This window comes from Cibotium barometz, chromosome 3, assembly GCF_041138505.1.
Source record: "Cibotium barometz isolate CiBa-2024 chromosome 3, ASM4113850v1, whole genome shotgun sequence".
NCBI classification, from domain to species: domain Eukaryota; kingdom Viridiplantae; phylum Streptophyta; class Polypodiopsida; order Cyatheales; family Cibotiaceae; genus Cibotium; species Cibotium barometz.
The window spans coordinates 18358677-18382580 of NC_141048.1; the positions used below are offsets into that span (position 1 = coordinate 18358677).

Consider the following 23904-nt stretch of genomic DNA (forward strand, 5'->3'; position numbering starts at 1 on the left):
CTAGCTCACACTTTTCTTCATTGTGGGCCTTCTGGAGCTTGACAGCTTCCTGCATTGTCCGTTTCATTTGGGCAGATATCATTAACAACCTCTGGGTGTGATGGAGTGCCTTAGTCCAGATGCAGCAATGCCATACAGCCTCCTTGCACCCTTGGAGCCCAGACCCCTTCACCCACCCAGGTGGGTTGGCTTTGGTAATGGAAGCCCCCAATGTGGCTTTTCCCTCCCCCTTCCCCAATGTACCTCCCTCTGAGAGCAGCCAGCCAAAGGGGGACCCTTCCCCCCTCTTTGTTTCTTCGGGTATTTTTTTCACCTCACATGATGGTGCTTTGTAGCTTGTTTCCTCCCTGATGACTGTGGTTATAGTAGAAGAGGCTGGCTCTCTATCCCATCTACACCACTCTATCCCATCTAGACCATAGCATACAACTGCTAGCCCCAAGGGTCACCCCATCTCATAGAAAGATCAACCCCAAGTCCTCAAAGCAAGTCCTGACAGGGTTTTCAAGCCTCCATGAAGAGTAATGCCCATCTCACCTATCAAGCTATTCCACATAGCAGGATGCCTACCTATCCAGAGTGCTTGGAGAGACTGCCACACACTATTCAAGCCCACATTATGCACTAATGATAGAAGCAAGGAAGGAATCCTAACATATATCACAAGTGGGTTCCTGCTCCCCACATTTGCACATTGTGCAGGTGAATCCTAACATATATCACAAGTGGGTTCACGCTCCCCACATTTGGACGTTGTGCACGTTGTGCGGATGGGTTTCCTTTGGAAGAAAGCCAGGCACAACAAATTTGAAAAACATGCTGTGCAATTGCATTTACCAACAAACTTTCGAAAAGCATCAAATCTGTGAAATACAGGAGATGATTCTCTGCAGTCACTAACAAAGGCTCCTACAAGCCAATATGGCTAAGCCAATCATGCTTCTTTTTCAATGCTACATCATATATATTTAGAATTCTTGTTTCATAAAAGTTAATATACTACACAAAAGGGCACGCCTATGTACGCAAATTAAAAAGAACATTTTTTCCTTTTAAATAAAAGATCTTAAGAATTGTTCTCACAGTTAAATTCTGTAGCGAGTCCTTCTTAAGATGATCTGTAGTAAGACTTGCAATTTTTATTCTCAGCTCCTCCATCTCATTGCGTTCCTTTTTACTTGGAAGCTGTGCTAATAGCTTTGCTTGCTTCTCTAGTTTTGCCCTCTCCCTCCTTAAGCGTTGAGTCTAATATCATAAAAAACAAATACATCATAATTTGGCAGTGTCAAGATGTACCACATAAATATTTACTTCATCTAACAGTGAGGTGTTGCATGTGGTCGGTTTGAGACTTGAGTACCTACCTGGATCATCAAGTATTTACCCAACATTAAAAATAAGGACTATATTAAGTATGATAATAATACGATATCTATAATTGTCCCAAAAAGCAAAGTCATCTGAAATTAACAAGTATCCGTCGTCCTGTAGTACAATCATAGTTCGAATAGTGATCATGTAGCCACCAACACTGCCCGTTGTGTGCAGTGTCCCAGTCTAGTCCAGTTGGATCATCCTGGATGCAAGCTGGAAAATCCAGTGGCTGCAACAACAGATCTCCAAAGAATCTCCAAGAGCCGCACCAACGATACGTGGGAGGTGCATGCACCAGTAGGCACCACACTGTCACACCGATTGACATCTTCCAACATAGGAGATACTCACCGACAGAATCCTTGAGTACAGTGTGACGCTCTAGAATGTTAAAAGACACATCAATGGAGCCGGTCATTCCGTTGTGTGTTGTCCATCTCATTGTGACCACTGCTGACGTGTGCATGGTGCACTAAGGGGCACGTGACAGCTTCTTAGATTTAATACAAGTGATGTTTACAGTATTCTTGTGCATTGCTCTATGCTTACATTCAAGTCTATTTTAAGTGTTACATTTTGTCACAAGTGTCAAAACTGTTAGAAATATGTGATCTAGCATCCATTCTTACTATGTTTTCTTAGTGATACCTCAGAGTGGTTTGTTCTAAGGTTAGAAGGTTCAAATTACTAGAGTAATTGGGTGTAGGTCTAGTAGTTATCTTCCTTTGATTAGGGCATCACCTTTTAGGTGAGCCAGGTGAAAAATCATAGGGAGGTGGAGAGAATCAAGGGCTCTAGGTGCCTCCCTCTCATGAGCCTATAAATTCAGAGGCTACTACTCACATTAGAGAGCTAGAGATAGCTAAGTGGAGAGTATAGTGCCCATACTTTGTGTACTTGCTTAGTGATCAATATACTAAGTGATCCTTTGTGGAAATACTATCTTTGATCTCTTCATTGGTATTTGTCTATGTGATGCATTTGTGGTGACCTTGAGTATACTCCATTGCTTATTGGTTACACTTGATTAACATCTAAGTGGTGGCATGTGTTGCTTTAACGGTGTGAGATTGTTTATGTGATGGTCTTGTGCATTACTTGATTCATTCAATAGCTAAGCTCACACCATGTCTTTTAACATGGTATCAGAGCTCCTTTCCATGGGAGTGTAATCTTTCATAAGTTGATAGATACATCTTTGTGATTGTGGGTAGCATTCTCTATTACCATTGAGTGGTATTCCTTGTGAGTGACTCTTTGTTGCATTTGTTGCTGATTCATCACTTCATTGAGTGGCACATTGGAGTGAAAAAGATGGCAACCATGGTGGGGAAAATGTTTGACAAAACCGACAAATTCGATGGCTCCAAGTACCACACTTGGTGCATCAAAATGCTTTAAGAAAGACATGTGGGGAGTGGTAAATGGAACTGAGAAAAGACCAACTCGAGATCCAGATCTTATCTCTAAGTGGACCACTTTAGACTCAAAGGCATTGTCTCTCATCATTTGTGGGCTTGGTGATAGCAAGATTCATCAAGTCAGTTCTGCAAAGACTCAAATGAAGCATGGCTTGAGCTCAGTTGCAAGATTCTTCTTAAGGAAGAAGCTTTATAGGATGGAAAAAGATGATAAAACCAATATTGTTGCTCATGTAAATGACATCCGTTGTATAGTTGATCAACTTAGTGGTACAAGAGTGACTATTGATGAGGAGGCCATCTATGTGTTGCTTTCCAGCATGCCTCCTTGCTATGAGTAGTGTGTCTCCGTTATAGCCAATCATACATTAACCTTAGTGACTTCTGCTCTCATTCTAGAAGAAACTCGCAGACTTCCAAAGCTTCAGCTCCAGTGGAGCATGCCTACTCAGCTACAGTCAAGGAAAACAAGACCAAGGCTCCTTGAACATGCTACTATTGCAAAAAGAAGGGCCACATCATCAAGGATTGCTACAAGAGGAAGAAGAGTCAAGAAGAGAAATAGAAGGGCAAAGCCAAGCAACCAGACAAGGAAGAGGAAAACTTCTCCAACTCATTGTTCTAGCAGTTAGTATGACATCTTATAGCCCATGGGACAAATTTGTTCTCTTAGTGAATTTTTTTTATTTTTATTTTTTATATCTTTTGTGCTCGTGTGCGTGTGTGCTTTCGTTCCGCAAAGGTAACCATCATACACATCACTATCCAAAGATGTCTCTCATCGGTTGATGGCGGATATCCTCAATGTCCTCCATGGTGAGTACTCTAACTGGACGTCTCCCATGCCGTGCTAGTATGGTCCTGATCCTCTGTTGTAGTCTCCGCCGGTGTTGAGATGGGCCTCTCATCTTGTGGCGCCTCGACCGCCCGAGCTCTATAGCCCGATCAATCAGTGTACCTCTGGTGCGGCTGTACTCTGGGGCTCGCTGCAATGCCTGCTGGCCTGACTGCTCAATCTCTGGTCGAAAGAAGTCTGTAATCTGCCTCTGTAGGTGTCTCTCCCTCTCTGATCCCCTCCCTCTTAGGAGACCCTCTCTATGTCTACGCAGCTCCAGCAAGTACAATCCGAGGCATCTCTGATCCTGGTATCTCATGACTCTAGAAAGTGATCCAAAGCCCTCTCTGAACAAGCAGTGAAAACGGCCTCGTATCTCATAATATACTGGACAGTGACATATGTAATGTAACTCTGTCTCTGGCTCCATCTGGCACAGCTGACAAATCCTGGCCTCAGCTGGTACTCCTCTGAATCTGCCAGTCTCAATCTCTAGCTGGTGTGAGGATGTGCGCATCTGACCAATAGCACACCGTACCCCATGAGAAAGATGAGTATCCATGTAGCTGGGTCTAATCACAAACCCATCCTCCGTGAGCTGGAGTAGATGATCTCTATAGAAAGCCATCTTCGTACCAAGCTCGTGTGTCGGCTGTATCCATGTCCTCCTAGTGTCCAGCTCAGTCAAGTCCTGCCTGATAAGTCTGGTAATCTCTGCCCGTGTGAGAGAGAGGGAGGTGTTGGAAATAAGTGCACACTAGGTGTACTATTTCTCTAGTCTAGTTTCACTTAAGTCTTTGTGTCTTGAGTCTAGTGCCATGTGGCACCTCTACATTTATCCCATAAGTCAGTCTACTCAATCTTGTACTTCTCACCTATATATTGTAGGTGTCACATCAATGAAAGTATCAATCTTGTGTCTTGTCTACACTCATCTCAAGGTAACTCTTTGTATTTCATTTGTTCTTGTTTTATTTCTAGTTTTGCTCTTGCTTTCATATTTCCTACTTGGTATCAGAGCTGTATTGCCTGCCATAGCTTCTCCCTAGCTGCGCTCAGCCTGTAGGACCAGCCTACTCACACTCTGCACAGGCTGCGCCGACCTGAATCTGCTGTCCACCCTGCGCCGGCTCCACTCATCTCAAGGCTGCGCCGACCTGATTTCAGTAGCTGCTGCATACTTCTCTTGTTTTCGTGAAGCTGCTACTGCTCTCTCACTTGGAGCTGCTGCTGCCTGCCATACTGTTGCAGCCCTTCTTTGGCTGCCTTCTTCATCAACTCAAGGGTGCGTATCATCTCAAGGAAGCTGCAGATCGACTGTCCTCCTAAACGAGCTATTTTTGCTGCATTCAGTTCTGCCATTGCTTCCTCTTGAAGAGTCTACAAGGTAACTGTGCATTGTCTCCATCAGTTTGCTGGTTAGTCCTTTTTTATCTGCAAACTGCTAGTTCCTCATGCTTCGATGGGCTGTCAAATGCTATGGCCTTGACAAGTGGTGAGAGAGCCGGCAATTTCTGCAATCTTGTAAGGGAATAGACACTGCCCTTGCATTTTAGCAAGGGGTAAGACCTTCCCACATGGCCTCTTCTACTCATTCTCTCATGTCTATCGACAAATTCAATGTGTCCAACTTTCATACTTGGCAAATCAAAATCAAGTGCCATCTTATGAAAGAAAGTCTTTGGGACGTTGTTCATCCTGCTGCTCCCGAAGATTCCGACATTGAGCAAGTTATCACTTATGCTCCCACTGCCAAGAATGACAAAGCCTATGCTATCATCTTGCTCGGTCTTGGAGATGATTACATTCATCACATCTCCGACATACAGTCTGCTTCTCGAGCATGGATCACTTTGGATACCCTTTTTGGACCCCGCTCTAAAAATTCTAAGATTGCACTTATGATCTCATTCTTTGATCTATATATGCAGGAGGGAGCTACTATAGCCTCTCATGTCAATTATTTCCGCAGTCTTATGGTTCAGCTTGCATCGGTGAAGTCCCCCATCTCCGAAGATATTGCTATTGCTGTGCTTCTCAAAAGCTTACCTGACACCTATGCTACTCTTGTCACTACCTTCAAGTATCACAATAATCCTACTCTTGAAGGTATCATCAATGCTCTCCAAGAAGAGGAAAGAACAAAACAACAAAAGGTAACTGACACTGCATTTTTAGCAAAGAAAGGAGGATCTAAGGTAAGAAAGCCTTGCACCCATTGTGGAAAAACTAATCATTTGGAGAAGGACTGCTTCAAGGCTCATCCATGCACCATTTGTGGCCGTGATAATCACCGGGAGAAGGACTGCTACTCTAAAACCTCTACATCAGCCCCTGTATCTACCTCAGCCCATGTTGCTACAGCATCTACATCAGCAGATCTTGCTGTTCATTCCTCACATGATGAGGAATGGGCTTTCTGATTACTTCACCTTTCTTGTCTACCACTTTGACCACCGATGATGTAGGTCAAGGGGTTCTAGTGTCTTACTCATTATGTTTTTCCCTACCCAAGAGGCAGAGATTGCCCTTGAGGAGGGGATGTCTTCAAGGTCCATCTGTTTGTCTACAGTCAGTCTTCTGTCTATCTAGTCTTGTCTGTCTGTCTATCTGCTGTCTGTCTATCTGTCTGACTGTGTCTTGTTTTAAGATCCATCTTGTCCCTATCCTTGTGGACCCATATGAGGATATCACTTGAGGAGGGGTGTCTCAGGATCTTTTGTCTCTCATGTCTTGTCTCTCAATCTATCAGTCTTTATATCTGTCTTCTAGTATTGTCTATCTTGTCTTCTAGCTTGTCTCTCAATCCTTGTCTAGTCTCTCTGTCTTGGTCTTATCTTTTGTCATGTCATAGTCTTGTCTTTGTGTCTTCCTCCTAGTGTCCACTTAAGGAGGGTGTTGGAAATAAGTGCACACTAGGTGTACTATTTCTCTAGTCTAGTTTCACTTAAGTCTTTGTGTCTTGAGTCTAGTGCCATGTGGCACCTCTACATTTATCCCATAAGTCAGTCTACTCAATCTTGTACTTCTCACCTATATATTGTAGGTGTCACATCAATGAAAGTATCAATCTTGTGTCTTGTCTACACTCATCTCAAGGTAACTCTTTGTATTTCATTTGTTCTTGTTTTATTTCTAGTTTTGCTCTTGCTTTCATATTTCCTACAGGAGGGTGCATCCAGAGAGTACTGAAATGGAGGTAGCCTGTCCATACTAAAGCCATGCAGTTGGAACCAAGCTGTCATCTGTGCATACCAACATGATCCGTCTCCCTGTGATGCCAACTATCGTGAAGACTCCAGGGCTAAGCGAGCATATCTGTCTCTAGGGAGAGCCCAAGTGCTATGTATAAAGGAGACTGATCGAGTGAGTGCCTATACTACCAATGGGGGGGCAGCCATCTCCGCACGGATAATATCATGTGGTACGGAGGCCTTGGCCCTAATCATCCGGGAAATCATAGTAACCAAGGACCTCTCCATACGTCTCCATCCATCAGTGCTACCAGCTCGGCTGTGGTGATCCACTGAGGGTCCCCATATCTCCACTCTATACAACAGAGAGAGAAACTGTACACCGTATGGGGTCCCGAATTACCCACTGAAGGCCCCCCTATCCCATTATCGGAATAGTATTTCCTTTATTATTTTGAAGAGACTTACTTTGGACTAACGATAAGGCAAACACAAGATCTCAAGGACCAAGAGTCGGGTTGAACTATACACAGCTGTAGAAGCACGAATGATGACCAATCTCGAGCCTACGTACTCTTCCCAATGGAATGAGGGAAGGCTGCAAATCTGAGGCTGAGGTAGGGGCTGATTGGGACTGTTTCTAGGCTGTGAATGAATGCTGAGTTTTACCTTCACTAAAGTGCTGTAGCAAAACGATGAAGATATGTATGCCGAAAATTGCTCCTATGCAGAAAACGCAAGGTAATCTGAAGGCTGAATGGTGTATGCTGATACATTTAGGTTGATGAAGGCTGAATGCTCATGCGTTGATGCTCCTAGGGGCTGATGGATGAATCGCTGATGGCTGAGGTGCTGAATGCTTCAATCACTTATGCTCCTTGTGCTGAAGGCTCCAATCGTTGAAGGCTTCATTGCTGAAATATGATATGAATGATGGAATGATGCAATGCTGAACTATTTATATGCACTTTTGATGCTGGTCGGCTGGCTACAGAGCTGGCCGACTGCATCATGTCATGTCTAAATGAATAAATATGGTAAAAATGCCAATTAAATGCTATAAAATATCGCAAAAATACTGGAATAATACTGAATAATATTTTGATGTTTTTTGCCATGGTCTATGTGGTCTTATGTGCCTATGGGATGGATGCTATGCAAAATGCAACCATGAGCTGATGCAAACCCTAAGGCTTCTAGTGACTCTACATGCATGAATGAATCTCTTCAAGCGGGTTAAGGGCCTTGACTGACTGACTGACTCGCTATGGGTGAGGAATGACCTACGTAACTCGTGCCTGTTATCCTAGACTGAGGATTGCAATGGAGTCCCGGCCATAGTCACAGGGAATGGGCATTTTTAGACTCGGGAATATTGGGGATGGCAACATCTTCCCGTTCCCATTGCCGTTCCATGTCACTCTATAGTCACAGGGAATGGCCATTTTCAATCTTTTCCGTCCCCGTTCCCCGTCCCCATTTCGCGTCCCATGTGACTATGGTTACGGCATACGACAAATATCATCCTAAAGGATACTAATACTGTACAATGTTGCACTGATGATGATAAGCCATCTTGTCACCATGCACTATAGTGCAGAGTGTATGGGACATTCCCTCCTGCTTAGCTTGGCAACAGGTTCATGGCTTCCAAGTAGTCCGCCAAGAACTGGGGGTACTCTTGAAAGAACTCCTCGTCTAGCCAAACTTCGTAGGTACCTCAATCTCGGAACTTCGTATAGAACTGACGTATTCGTCGACCGGAACCATGCTTCCAATGATGAAGAAGGATCTACTCAGGCTCAATGACTTCTACTTCGTCTACCACGTCTGGCTGCTATTCATCTGAAACATCAAACACTTCTGGTCCAACATATGGTTTTAACCAAGAAACATGGAAAAACATCATGCATTGTCCAACTGTTAGGCAACTTTAACTTCATGGAGACCTCACTAATCTTTTTAACTATTGGAAAACTACGGAAAGAAAGCTTGGAACAACGTTTGCCCACTTGTTTCAATCTCTGTTTCATGATGTGCAGATAGACTCTATCTTCTTCCTTGAAGTGGATATCTCGTCTAGACTTATTTGCCTATCTGTGAACTGTATAATGGTCAGGCACAGAAGTGAGGGCCAAACTACCAAACTTTGCGGAATCAACATACTGATCTTCTATGCTATCCAAGTCCTTCCCCGTGATTTCGAGAATGGTAGACTCCTCCACTACTTGGATGCTGGCCTTTCAACTAAGAGCATCTGCAACTGGGTTATGCTTACCAGGGATGTACTCCATCATTCCTCCAAATTGTTGGAAGAGTTGACTCCATCTGGCTTGCCGATCACTCCACTGGGCACTTGGCATAGTTTGAAGCCACTTAAGTGCTTGGTGGTCTGTTTTGACTGTGAAAACCTGTCCATAAAGGAAAGGCTTCCAATGTTTGAGCGCTGTGATCACAACGAAAAGCTCTTTGTCATCATAAACCGAATAATTCTTTTCAGCGACATCTAACTTTCGACTGTAGTAGGCTACCATGGGTCTATTGTCCTGTTAGAGAACTCCACCTATAGCTACATTCGTGGCATCGGTAATGCCTCACAAGGTTTATCCCAAGATGCTAACGTCAAAATCTGGCGCTTCTGAGGCAGCTTTCTAGAGTGCACGAAATGTATCAAGCGCCTTGTCTATGACTGAGACTTTTTGTCTACGAGTCTTCACCCCCTTGAGCAAGTCGTTGAGATGTACTGCAGGGTTAGAAAACTGGTGAACATGGGTGTTGTAGGCTTGACAAAGACCTATGAAAGAACGGATCTCTTGGGCGGTCGGAGGGATGCCCCAATCCAGGATCTTTTTAACTTTAACTTCATGGAGGCATCACTAATCTTTTTAACTATTGGAAAAGGTCCAAAACTACGGAAAGAAAGCTTGGAACAACGTTTGCCCACTTGTTTCAATCTCTGTTTCATGATGTGCAGATGGACTCTATCCCCTTGAAGTGGATATCTCGTCTAGACTTATTTGCCTGTCTGTGAACTGAATAATGGCCAGGCTCAGAAGTCAGGTCCAAACTGGGTTGAGTACCAAACTCTGCGGAATCAACATACTGATCTTCTATGCTATCCAAGATCTTCCTCGTGATTTCGAGAATGGTAGATTCCTACCCTTCCTGGATACTGGCCTTTCGACTAAGAGCATCTGCAACTAGGTTATGCTTACTAGGGATGTACTCGATCATTCCTCCAAATTTAACTTAATGGAGATATCACTAATCTTTTTAACTATTGGAAAAGGTCCAAAACTACGGAAAGAAAGCTTGGAACAACGTTTGCCCACTTGTTTCAATCTCTGTTTCATGATGTGCAGATAGACTCTATCCCCTTCCTTGAAGTGGATATCTCGTCTAGACTTATTTGCCTATGTGTGAAATGAATAATGGCCAGGCTCAGAAGTGAGGTCCAAACTGGGTTGTGTACCAAACTCTGCGAATCAACATATTGATCTTCTATGCTATCCAAGATCTTCCCCATGATTTCGAGAATGGTAGACTCCTGCACTGCCTGGATACTGGCCTTTCGAGCATCTGCAACTGGGTTATGCTTACCAGGGATGTACTCGATCATTCCTCCAAATTGTTGGAAGAGCTAACTCCATCTGGCTTGCCGATCACTCCACTAGGCACTTGGCATGGTTTGAAGCCACTTAAGTGCTTGGTGGTCTGTCTTGACTGTGAAAACCTGTCCATAAAGGAAAGGCTTCCAATGTTTAAGCGCTGTGATCACACCCAAAAGCTCTTTGTCATAAATTGAATAATTCTTTTCAGCGACATCCAACTTTCGACTGTAGTAGGCCACGGGTCTATTGTCCTACTGGAGAACAGCACCTATGGCTACATTGCTAGGATCGGTAATGACCTCATAAGGTTCATCCCAAGATGCTAACTTCAAAATACGCACTTCTGAGGCAGCTTTCTGGAGTACACGGAATGCATCAAGCGCCTTGCTTGTGACTGAGACTTTTTGTCTACGAGTCTTCACCTCCTTCAGCAAGTTGGTCAGAGGTGCTGCAAGGTTGTGAACATGGGTGTTGTAGGCTTGACAAAGATCTACGAAAGAACAGATCTCTTGGGCGGTCTGAGGGATGTCGCAATACAGGATCTCTTGAACCTTTGAGGGGTCCAATCGAATCCCAATGAAACCGATGATATTGCCCAAGTATTGAACCTCTTTAACGCCGAAGATAGACTTTTTGGCGTTTATATAGAGCCCATTATCTCGCAAAAGTTGCAAGACTTTCTCCACATCTTTCTCATGCTGCTCCACAATGGCTGAGAATACAAGTATGTCATCAAGAAAGATGAAGACACACTTACCAATGAGAAATGCAAAAATCCTAGACATCATTTTATTGAAGGTTGCGGGTGCATTGGTAAGCCCAAAAGGCATGACTACCAACTCGTAGTGACCACGCTCTGTCCGGAAAGCTGTTTTTGGAATGTCAGCTTCGAAAATGCGAACCTGATGGTAACCACTCTTGAGGTCGATCTTAGTGAAAAAGTTTGCACCGTCTAAACGCTCCAAAATGTACTCAATCCTTGGCATAGGAAAATTATTCTTAATGGTGAGTTTATTCAATGCCCTGTAGTCTACACAAAGGCGTGCAGACTTGTCCTTCTTTTGGACAAATAGGATGGGTGCAACAAATGGTGAGGAAGAAGGCCGAACAAATCCAGCTCGGAGGAGCTCAGTAACTGTCTTTCTAGCTGGCCCTCTAAAGTCTTGGAAAGACGATAGGGGAACCTGCTAGGAGGTTCTGATCCAGGGACCAAATCGATATGATGGTCCTCAGGACGTGATGGAGGGAGACTGGGCGGAAGATCGTCCCTAAGCACAATGTCCTAATGTCTAGACAGGAGGTCTACTAACTGTGGGATTGAAGATGAGATAGGTGCTATTGATGAGGTATAGGCTGTCTGAGCACGAACATAAAGTAGTGCCCCTTCCGCTCCCTTGCGGATAGCTTATCGGGCCTGGAGGTGCGAAATCAATGGGATGCCAAGAATGCTTCTATCCCCACAAGAATCATGCGGGCTCTGGAAAACCTTTACAGATAGTAAAAGTGTCTTACCCCCAATCGGCAATAGGCTCATATTGACGAAACCACTAGATTCCTATGATCATGTCACATCCCAGAAGAAGTGAGACAATGAAATCTCGTCGGAATGAGGCCTTTTGAACTTCAAAGGTAAACTGCTGTGCCTTTTGAGATATGTGGGTGCAGAGACCATGTGTGAACCCATCCACATCCAAATGATATGGCACTAATGTGCAGCTCATCTTGTTAGCCAACTAGAGAGAGATGGCGTCCTCAGAACTACCCATGTCAAATAGGACTACAAACTGTCGGCCATGTGTGAACCCATCCACATCCAAATGATATGGCACTAATGTGCAGCTCATCTTGTTAGCCAACTAGAGAGAGATAAACTGTCGGCCCTTGGCAAGGCCATAAGCTCGGATGAGGCTTTTCTGTGCAGCATCGCTCTCACCCTCCTGCTTAGCATCAAAAACCACGGATGGCAAAGGATGCATAGAAGGTAAAAGCTGAATTACATTTGTGGTAGTAGGTGGGGCTTGAGGAGTAGGAGATGTTGTGGTGGCAACTATGGCAAAAGGTGCTTTGGAGGCTTGCTCCGCTTGCCATTTGTGGTAATCCTTCTTACCATGCCCGATGGTATGACAGAAAAAACATCTTTTCTGTGACTAGTATTTCTGTTGCTCCTTTGGAGGAAGATAATCTCCAGTAATGCCTGCTTTAGCCTTTTCCTCAGGGGTTTTCTTACTCTTCGATTCCTTATCCTTCTTACCCCCTGAACTAGAGCTATTACTGCCATGTCTAGAAAACTGAAGCACTGTTGACCCGTTCTGTTTGAGTCCATAGAACTCATCTTCCAGGTTGGTCATATACTAGGGAGGGAGAAATCTGGTCTTTAGGTCATGAACAAATGTATCCTAGCTAAAAGCTGTGACACCTATGGTCTGGTCTGTACGAAGACTAGACCACTGCTTCCACCAAGTGACTGCCTCTCCCGTAAGGTGAGGAGCCACTATGTGGACTCTATCTTGAGGATTTGTAATCCTAGCTAATGGAAAATGAGTAGTAAATTGATGAATGAACTGATTAACTGCTAAATGATCACACTTACCATCATACTTACTGAAATTTGGTTGAGTTCGAATGACGGTAGTTGATATCGCGGGCTATTGGCTGGTGGGACCTAAGGCTGGGGAAACTGAAGAGGTGTGCTAATATCTAAGATGCATGGCCTCCTTTTCGCTTTGGTGATCGAGTAACATACGTTCTCGATTGAGCTCTCGTTGGTGCTCCCGAGCGGCGAGTTCAGCCTAACGCCAGTCTTCTTCGATCCTGCGTTGGTCTTCCTCATAGTCCCATCTATATGCTTTTTCTTGTTGCTTTCTTGCTTCAACTTCAGCTTTTTCTTCTCTCCGTCGGGGATTTCGAGGAGGAGAGGGTCGTACTAATGTTGCCTCCAAGTGTTGGAGACGCTGCATAAGAAGCTAGTTCACAGCTCTGAGGAGAGCTATGGTGTCTGCGGTAGTCGGAAGAGCAAGGTCTCCTTCGGGGGAGACATCTTCCGGCTGATGTGTACTCTCCTCTATAGACATGATGCTGAAGACAGTGGTCGTGCCGGAACGCAATCTGACCATCCAAGGATGCCCTCACGCTAGGATGCGGTGTGTGTGGACAAGCTAAATCTGATACCAATGTAACATGCAGCGGAAGTATTCATAATTAAGGATCTTGTCACAAAAGTCTCACACCGCCTTCTGTATCTTGAGTTTCGCGAGTTTAGCAATCCACTTATATGACTTCAAACTTTAAGAGATTTGAGAGAGATAGAGATAGAAACTGTACACCATATGAGGTCCCGAATTACCCACTAAAGGGCCTCCTATCCCGTTACCGGAATAGTATTTGCTTTATTACTTTGAAGAGACTAACTTTGGACTGACGATAAGCCAAACACAAGATCTCGGAGGACCAAGAGTCGGCGGGCTGAACTGTACATGGCTGTAGAAGCACCAATGACGACCAATCTCAAGCCTATGCACTCTTCCCAATGGAATGAGGGAAGGCTGCAAAACTGAGGCTAAGGTAGGGGCTGATTGGGACTGTTTCTAGACTCTGAATTAATGCTGAAATGAATATGAATGCTGAGTTTTACCTTCACCAAAGTGAAGTAGCAAAACGATGAAGATATGTATGCTGAAAACTACTCCTATGCAAAAAACACAAGGTAATCTGAAGGTTGAATGCTGTATGCTGATGCATTTAGGTTAATGAAGGCTGAATGCTCATGCGTTGATGCTCCTAGGTGCTGATGGATGAAACGTTGATGGCTGAAGTGCTGAATGCTTCAATCGTTTATGCTCCTTGTGCTGAGGGCTCCAATCGTCTAAGGCTTGATTGTTGAATTAGGATATGAATGATGGAATGATGCAATGTTGAACTATGCTGGTCGGCTGGCTACAGAGCTGGCCAACTACATCATGTCTTGTCTAAATGAATAAATATGGTAGAAATGCCAATTAAATGCTATAAAATATGGCAAAAATACTAGAATAACATTGAATAATATTCCAGGAGGACGGGGGCCGAGTTTTGAGCTGACCAGATCAGTCCGTCGGGGGTGTCCTCTCGCCCCTTTCCTTTTTCTCTTCTTTGCGGAGGCTATGAGTATGTATTTGACGGCAGAGGAGGTTGGTTTGAGAGGACTTCAGCTCCCAGTCCGGGGGGAGGACCTGCTTGATGCTGAGTTTGCAGACGACACGGGCTTATTTTTGCATGGCCAAGAGGCCAATCTTATTCGGGCTGAGCAGTCGCTCCAGGTTTTTAGTGCAGCTTCGGGAGCATTGATCAATTGGCGCAAGACAGGGGCCTTTTGGATCAGTAGTGCTCCCACTCCGGCATGGAGCCCGGACCCCGGTTTTAGATGGATTCCTCCAGGCACAGCAGTGCGGTATTTGGGATGCCAGATTGGCCTAGATTTGCCACCTGAGCAGCAGATTGCCCCGCTTCTTCTGAGCATTCGGAAGAAGCTATTGTATTGGAGTACAGCTCGACTATCCTTGGCTGGGAGGGTGGTGGTGGCAAATCAGGTGCTGTTAGCGACCATGTGGTACATTACGTCTTGCTGGATTTTCTCGAGCTCTTGCATCAGCCAGGTACAGAGGCTGATCAGGAACTTTCTGTGGTCTGGGCGGGACGGTCAGCCAGCTCGGGCAAAGGTTGCATGGGCAGTTATTACACTTCCGCTGGCTCAGGGAGGTTTGGGCATTATAGATCCAGCCAATCAGAGTAGAGCCTTATTGGGGAAGCTTATTGTTCGGGGGCTGCTTCCAGGCGCTGAGCCTTGGAAAGAGCTCCTCTTGCAGCGGCTGCAGGCTCGGGCGCCCCCAGCAGGGGGTACTTGGGCACCAGAGATTCGCTGGATCTTCATAGAGATGAGGAGGACAGGCCTCAGTAGAGGATGGGAGGACAGATTTGCTTTGAGTATCCTGAGAGCTTGGGAGCTGCTGAGACCGGGGCTCTCTCAGCGACCTCCTTCTTGTGTTGAGGAGCGGGCCAGACAGCCGCTCATCTGGAGCCCAGCGGTTCGCACGAAGCAGGGTCATATGCTGGGTTCTCGGCCTCGTCTAGCCTGGGGACCCTTAGCAGCAGGCCCAGCTCGTAGTTTTGGAGACTGGCAGGCTTTCTGCAGTCTACCAGAGGAGATCCAGGTGGAGAGGCTGAGTCACTTCAGAGGGGGGTTGATTATGAGGGATGATATTCAGGAGGCACTCACAGAGGAGTGGTTCACGCCTCTCAAGCCAGTGGCCCCACGGTGGATGGGAGCCTTTACACAGTTGGAGATCCTGATTGCTGTCAGAGCTTGCACTGAGGATGGCAGATGCCTCTACTATGAGATTCAGGATGAGGGCAGACTCCAGAGAGTGGAGGTGGAGTCGCCTTTGGTTGCAGAGTGCACCTTTCAGAGGATTCGGGTAGTGGCCGCCGCTTCTCGGAAGTGGCATATTGATCCCGACACTGCTGATGTGCTCCCGGATTGGCGCATATGGGCATATGCAGCGCGCCCCTTGGCCCGGCTACAGTGGGACCCCGGGGAGTACGAGTGGCATGATCCTTATGCATCCCTTGAGGCCACAGAGATCACCTTTTTCCAGTATACTGTTCAGCTGGGGCGGCATATTTTGACGGCGAGGAGGATGGTTTCTCCAGCGGGCGGCAGCGGGGCATTGGCGACTACAGGGACTCTCACAGGAGTTCCTGGAGGATTTCTGGGCTCGGCTCTGGGCTGGTCGACAGGCCCGCAGGATCTCGACTTTTCAGTGGCTGGTCGCCCCACAGGGGCTCAGCAGTTGGCACTTGGCTTGTTTACAGCGGTCTTCCGGCGGCCTGCGTCCGATGCGGCCACCCTATGGAGACACAGAGACATTGCCTTTGGGATTGCCCTCAGGCACAGCAGATTTGGCTGCGGATGCTGCGTATTCTGGCCCCCCTCTCTCCAGAGGGTATGTTTACGTGGGGTGCCGCTGCTTGGTCGACTTCGTCAGGGCCTGCTATGGGCTATGAGATGGAGCAGGGCAGTCAGGCCATCAGATTTATTAGGGGCCAGCCTCGCCTGGTTCCGGCACCGGATTTCTCGTCCGCCAGCTGGACACAGGAGAGGGATTTACGATGGGAGCTCCTCAGCAGCCTCACCATCTGGTTCACCTGGAGGGCCCGGTGCTTTACGGCCTTTGAGGGGAGATTGGAGCCACCAGCAGAGACTGTACAGGGGATTTGGCAGGAGTTGATCCACACCCTGCGAGGACAGTACGACCGCATCCGGGGAGACTCGGATGAGGCGATCTTACGGCGCCAGGCCTTTCACACCACTTGGCGCTGTGGCCCTTTCTACACCTTACACACGGGATCCCCCCGTTGGCACTACAGGCCACCTGTTTGGCTCTTCCTCCCCCCTATTGTATGATTTAGCCGCTCAGTTCTTTGTACTGATGCTTGTATTTTGCAGCACCTAGGGAGAGTCTCCCGGGCTGCCATGCTGTATTCGCTGCTCTGTCTCTCTTAGGAGCAGGAGAGATCTTTTGTAGCCCTACGGGCGTTTTTATATAACTAATGAAAGGATCTTTTCTCGGGAAAAAAAAAACATTGAATAATATTCTGATGCTTCTGCCATGGTCTATGTGATCTTATGTGCCTATAGGATGGATGCTATACAAAATGCAACCATGAGCTGATGCAAACCCTAAGGCTTCTACTGACTCTACATGCATGAATGAATCTCTTCAAGTGGGTTAAGGGACTTGACTAACTGACTGACTCGCTATGGCTGAGGAATGACCTACATAGCTCGTGCTAGACTTATCATTGATTGAGGATTACAATGGGATCATGGCGTACGACAAATATCATCCTAAAATGTACTAATACTGTACAATGTTGCACTGATGATGATGAGCCATCTTGTCACTATGCACTACAGTGCAGTGCATGTGACATCTTAGTGATACCTTAGAGTGGTTTGTTCTATGATTAGACGGCTCAAATTACTAGAGTAATTGGGTGTAGGTCAAGTAGTTATCTTCCTTTGACGCATACTGAGGTATGTGAGGTCTACTTTGCATTATGGACTATTTTATGAAACTGGGACAGAGATATGTGTACATGGGTACACAGATGCTGATTGGGCTGGTAGTATCTCAGATAGAAGATCTACTAGTGGCTTCATGTTTTCTTTGGGGAGTACTGCATGACTTGGAGTAGCAAGAAGCAGCCTACGGTTGCTCTATCCAGTACAGAGGCCGAGTACAGAGGTGCTGCTATGGCAGCATGTGAGGAACTTGGTTGAGAAAGCTACTTGGCAGATTTGGGTCTATCAATGGACGCTCCATTGCTTATTGGTTACACTTGATTAACATCTAAGTGGTGGCATGTGTTACTTTAATGGTGTGAGATTGTTTATGTGATGATCTTGTGCATTACTTGATTCATTCAATAGCTAAGCTCACACCATGTCTTTTAACATCAACTCCTCCCAAGCATACTGTCCAAAGAAGAACCACCATTTTAATGCGCCGGGCTACTATAGATACACTCAAATTTGGCAACAAGTGGAACTCTCGAAACTTGGAAGTCCTAATAGCTTACCTTATGTTCTATTATCCTCGTGTCCTCTTGTTTTTGTGTCCTCTGTATGCCCCAATACATGCTCAGTGCTAGCCTGATCAGCCCAATCAAGAGTCCCCTCTCAATAGCTGAAAGAGGACGACCTAGGGATCCCCTTCCACCCTTTCCCATGGCTTCCAATCTTGGTAATACCAACTTTTTTAACAATGTTGAAGGCCCAGCCAACCCTCCTAGCCGAGATTCCCTTTCTACAGTGTTGGACTGGGTAAATGTCAAGCTTCCCACTTGCAAAGGATCCACAGTGGAGCTGGGCAGTTTAGTGGCACGTCTTTCTAGTCGAGTAGCAACTCTTGAAGGCATACTGCCATCGAGTGAACCCATGACACGGACTAGTGTCACAAACCCTACTGTGCCGCACGCTAAGGTCTGAAGACATACTGCCATAGAATGAACCTGCGACACAGACTAGTGTCACAAACCCTAGTGTGCGGGGGAGGGGAGACGCCAAGGTCTCCTACAAGAGAGGGATTATTGGAGTCTTCACAACTTAAATCAATCCATACTCTCTCATACTTGCTCCTTGGTGGTTCTTTTTCATGGCAGAGCCCATACATGGTCTACTTTCTGCTTTCTAGCCCTGGATTGACCCACAAGTCTTCCATGGCACCATGATGCTCCTCAGCGGTTGAGATCACCTTACATATTGGGGTGATTCAATTCTATTCCGGCTTATAGCCATGATTGTTATATGCTTTTTTCATACTTAATAGAAGTCTCTTTCCTAGGGAAAAAAAATTTGCTACTCTCTCATGGATTTCTACATGATGGCAAGGGTTTTGTGCAATTCTGTCACCCACAAATCTTCCAAAAGCTGAAACCCTAATTCTACTAATCTAGAAACCATAATTTTGTAAAAACCTAATTAATTTGAACCCCTATTTTTTCAAAAACCCGAATTTTTTTATTTTTTATTTTTCAGAAAGAGACTTCTATTAAGTGTGAGAAAAACATACAACAATCACAGCTATAATCCGGAAGAGAATAGAATCACCCCAATATGTAAGGTGATTTCAACCACTAAGGAGCATCATGATGCCATGTAAGACCTGTGGTACTAGAGGAAAAGAAGATGCCATGGTCCCATTCCCACATAAACACACGCTTCGCCTGCGCAGAATGCGAGCCCAAGTAGCCATAAGAGTGTGGATGATATCACCCCATATAGTACTAATGCACTGAGACCCAAAAATCTGGACACCCTCAATAGCCTCTGTGCATCTAGCTCTCTAGATATGCCATGCTATAATACTGGCAATAATCTCCCAACTGGTGTCAATCCTCTGTCTAGGGGGTGTATAATCAGAGTGAGGAACATCCTGCAATAGACCATGCTGGGCAATAACTCTACGAATGAAAAAAACAGAATCTGTACCATTGCCCTCATAAAAAAGTTGCGGACCGGACTGGGAGAGCCAAGCAACTGCCCCCCAAGTCACATGCATGGCTCGGCCACTCAATTTTCCCATAAGTTGGGCTACAGGACCCCAAATCTGCTGTGCAATGCTGCACCCCCATAGACAATGTTGTACGGACTCAGAATCTGCCGCACATCTAGGACAGGAAGGTGCTACACCGAAAACTGATCTCCACTGATTGGTGGGGAGACCACCATGTAAGAATAACCAAAAGAAATGAGAGATCTAGCTCCTTCTCTATGAGTGCCAAAGTCTATGCGAATATCTGTGCTAGGGATCCTATGCATCTGTTGAGTGAGGAGAAGCCTGGCATTCCGAACAGTGAAACTGAAAAAAGGAAGGCTTTTCAAAGGATCGAAGACATCAATCCTCTCCTGGATCCCATTATTGAAGATATCTGATAGGACTGCCACCATATAGCCACAAACACCAAGAGCCATGAGTCACTATCTGAGGAGAAGGGTCAATGAACCTGTGCTTCCCCGAGCGACCAACAATCCTCACTGGACTAAGCCTAGTGTTTGGTATGATCTCCTCCATACTACATCTCCTCAATCTCCCACCAAGCATGATAGAATACATGAGGAAATCTGAATCCTCCTGGCCTGGCAGAGCAATGACCTGCAGAGGTATGCCTATCCTCGAAAAAACTCCCAGCCAACTCGGATGATAGTCTCCATGAAAGGTCCCAAAAAGCCACTCATGCGGAATAGTTGCATCAATCTGATCAATACGAATGCGAGAGCCCCTAAGATGCTGAGTGGATGCAACTCTCCGATCCTCCGGAAGACTCTTACAGGTCTTCCAAGCAAGAACTGTGTATGCGCATCTCTCCCAACCTGACCATTGCATATAACAAGATGCACCAAGTGGCCGACCAGCCTCATCCCTAATGAGCTCGTTCCACATAATAGGTTGTCGGTCAGCCTCGTCCAAAGACCTAGGAAGCCTTTGTCGCAAAAAATATCTCATGCTTCTCCATGCTCAGACAATGGCTGCAATAAGAGGGGAAGATGGTGCCCTAATATCAGCCTCTGTGAACAAAAAATGTGTGTTGGGCATCCAGTCTCTCCCGACCCTGGCCCAGTGTCTCCCGACCCTGGGTGTACATCTGGAAATCTGAGACAAGAAAAAATCCTTCCAAGGCTCAGTGCCTGGTAGGAAACCTCTGACCACAAGTTTACAAAACAACACCCTGCATTGAACATCCGGATCGATAATATTCAAGCCCCCCTCTTTTTTTGGGCTGAATAATTGTGAGCCAAGCTACCCTAGCACGAGTGTCTGAGGTACCATCCAAACCCGACCAAAGAAAATTTCGGATCAATCTCCGCAATCGGCCAATGCACGCACGAGAGAAGCACCAACAAGAGGCAATAAACCAAGCTGAGGCAAGCAAAACCTGATTAGCCACCAAAGCTCTGGAGGCTAAATCTAATCTCCTGGAGCTCCAATGGAGGAGCTTCTTCCGGATACTCATAAGTACCGGAGCAAACTGCTGTGTAGGAGAAATATCAATCCCAACCTCCGCAAAGCTTGCTACTTCCACCCCCCACAGGAGTGAATCACAGCCCGCTGCTGAGGCACTATGATATATAATAAAGGGGCTAATGGGCAGCCCTGTTGTACTGAGCGAGAAATTTGAAACCGCTCTCCTTTATCACCGCAAGCAAGAACTCTACTGTGGGCACATCACGATACATGCATGAAACTCCCTTGATCCATCTCTGAGAGAAGCCCATATGACTAAGAGTACCCTCAAGAAAGTCCCAATCCACTCTATCATAGGCCTTCTCTCAAAATCCAAGAGTAGAATGGCTAAGGGCTGATTGCTCGCTTTAGCCCATTCGACAGCCTCCCAAAATGAGAAAATGTTATCAAAGATGCTCCTGCCGTGTAAGAATCCATTCTGGGTATCATGAATAACATCCTCCAAAATTGGCTGCAATCTGATGCTCACTGCCTTAGCAAGAATCTTACAGGCAATCCCAAGTAAGGTGATAGGTCTCCACTGGCCAATCAATGTCTTATCCACGCTCTTAGGAATAAGATAAATAAGCCCCTCAGTGAGAGAAGAAGGCATAGAACCTGTGTCCCACATCTCCTGCAAAGCCGATGTTATCTCAGCCCCAATCTCATCCCAAAAAGTAGTGAAAAAAACAGAGGAGAGGCCATCCTCCCCTGGACACTTACCATGAGGTAAGGCATGAAGAGCATGACTGAACTCCTGCATAGAAAAAGGGGCATCCAGAGCGGCACACATCTCCTCGGTGATCAAATGTGGCAATGCATTCCAAACCTTCCTCTGAGCCCTATGTCTCAGATCAGAATGCGGCTCAGCACTAAGAAGCTGGCAATAGAAATCGGTGGCAATCTGTCTAACCATGAGAGGATCTGAGTGAAGAGTGCCATGTGAATCCTGCAACTGCCTAACACTATCTCTGGCATGAGATGGGCCGTGAGAAGCAAAGAAATGTTTGTTACATCTGCCACCCATGTGTGTCCAAAAGGATTCGTGGGCATGGAAACGAAACTCCGCACCCTGCTCAAGAGAGTGATGAAGTTCTGCTCTAATAGTATATAAAGAATCTGCAACCCATTGAGCATGAGGATGTTTCTCGTGCTCTTTCTGCAAGGCAGCCAATCTACGTCTAATAGCCCTTTCTAAGTCCAAGGCCTCTTGCCTCTTAGACAGGGCACATGTGTGATAAAAGTCACTAATATCACAGAGAGCAGAGGCCAGGCTTTGAGAGGCCTGTACGAAGTCATGAGATCTCCAAATATCAAGCATACAACGCGATAGTTCTGCATCTAAAAACAAATGATCAGGGATGCGTACATGGGGTGCTGATCCATGGCAATTCGGATCTCTAATACATAAAACCACTGGGCAATGATCCGATTTGGAGGTGCCTGTAGCAATCAAAGTATGTCCACCTTTGTCAAGCACCCAATCATCCACATAAAATCTGTCTAACCGTGCATAGATACATCCTACATCTCTTCTCCTGTTAGACCATGAATAAAGAAAAGTGGATGGACTCCTCAAAATGTCATCTTCATGCCAACAATCTCTACCATGAATGGAGAGTATAAACCTCTCCCAAGACGCTCTTTCAAGAGGATGCACCAGGCCCTCATGTCCACCTCTTTTAACCGTTGGCATCTCAACCATGTTAAAATCCCCACCAATAATCCAATGGTCAGCAAGAGGCATCAATGTAGTGAGAGATTTCCAAAAGGCAATCCTCTCACCTCTATGGTTAGGAGCATAGAGATTGAGAATACCAATGCGTGTAGTACCCTGCATAAGAAGGATCCACTGCGCTCTCACAGGCAAAATGACACCATGTCCAATGATGCAAGGCAAGATCAAAGCTGAAACAGAGATACAAACACCACCCTTGGTACCAACAGCCGGTGACCAAAAGGTGTGTCCCGAGAGAAGCTTGCTTGATCTCCCACACTTACTAGCATCCAGTTTATGCTCTTGCAAGAGCAATATATCCATAGGTCCACCTGTGACTGCACAATGAAGCTGGGTTTTTACAATTTGTTTCCGTCGATGTGGAAAAAAACCCCCAAGACCCTGAATGTTCCAAGAGACAATCCTCATAAAGACTCGGAGTAGGAACGACCAGATCTCGTGGTCCACAAAGGACCCCCTTTAGAGGCGGAAGTACGTCTCGCATAGGCAAGGGAGGGAAAATCTGACGATGTAAACCTTACCTCTCTCTCCCACTCCGGGGAAAAGCCAGGGCTAGTCCTCAGAACTAGAGAGGTACCATGACAATGCGAATGTGCAACATCATCCTCAAGGGTGCAATCATCCTGTAACTGTAATGCAGCATCCTCCTGTGAGGGATCCAGATCATGTGCCTGCAAGGCCTCATCCTCCAAAAAAGGATCAACATCAGCTGCATAGGGATTAGGGTGCTCCACAGGGAGTGTGGGTGAAGGGGCAGGTACGGGGGTCCGAGGGTTCCTGCCATCCCTAACCACAACCCAACGCTGTGTGGTCTGCTGTGTCAAAGGAGCAGCTGGAGTCTCGGCATCTGCAAAAGGCCTCTGATGGGCAGGACCACGCCGCCTCCTAGCATGGCCCCTCGATCTAGGACAATCTCTAGCAATGTGACCCTGTCTCGACGACAAATCCGACACTGGTCAGGTCTGCCTGCAATCTCCATCCTCTGGCAGAAATGAGATCCGTCAAGTCTCCGAAGCATAACATGATCATCAGTAATCGATGGAACAGGAACAAGCACAAGGACCCGAGGTACACCATCAAGAGTGGTGGTAACGGCCGCAGAAGCTGAGGCGGGAGAGCTCGGGAGGATTGGTACCTCTAGAACCTGGCCAAAGGATGCCCCTATGGAAGCTAAAAGCTTCCAATAGGAC

General features: G+C 46.1%; 1 protein-coding gene across 1 annotated transcript in view; it reads right to left on the reverse strand.

Annotated features, from left to right (window-relative positions):
• LOC147639792 (uncharacterized) overlaps positions 1-23904 on the reverse strand; it is a 115513-nt gene that overhangs the window by 26352 nt on the left and 65257 nt on the right. Inside the window, exon 7 of the mRNA XM_086774061.1 lies at positions 1084-1245. Within this exon, the coding sequence (XP_086630187.1) occupies positions 1084-1245 (162 nt within the window). The remainder of the gene's footprint in view (positions 1-1083; positions 1246-23904) is intronic.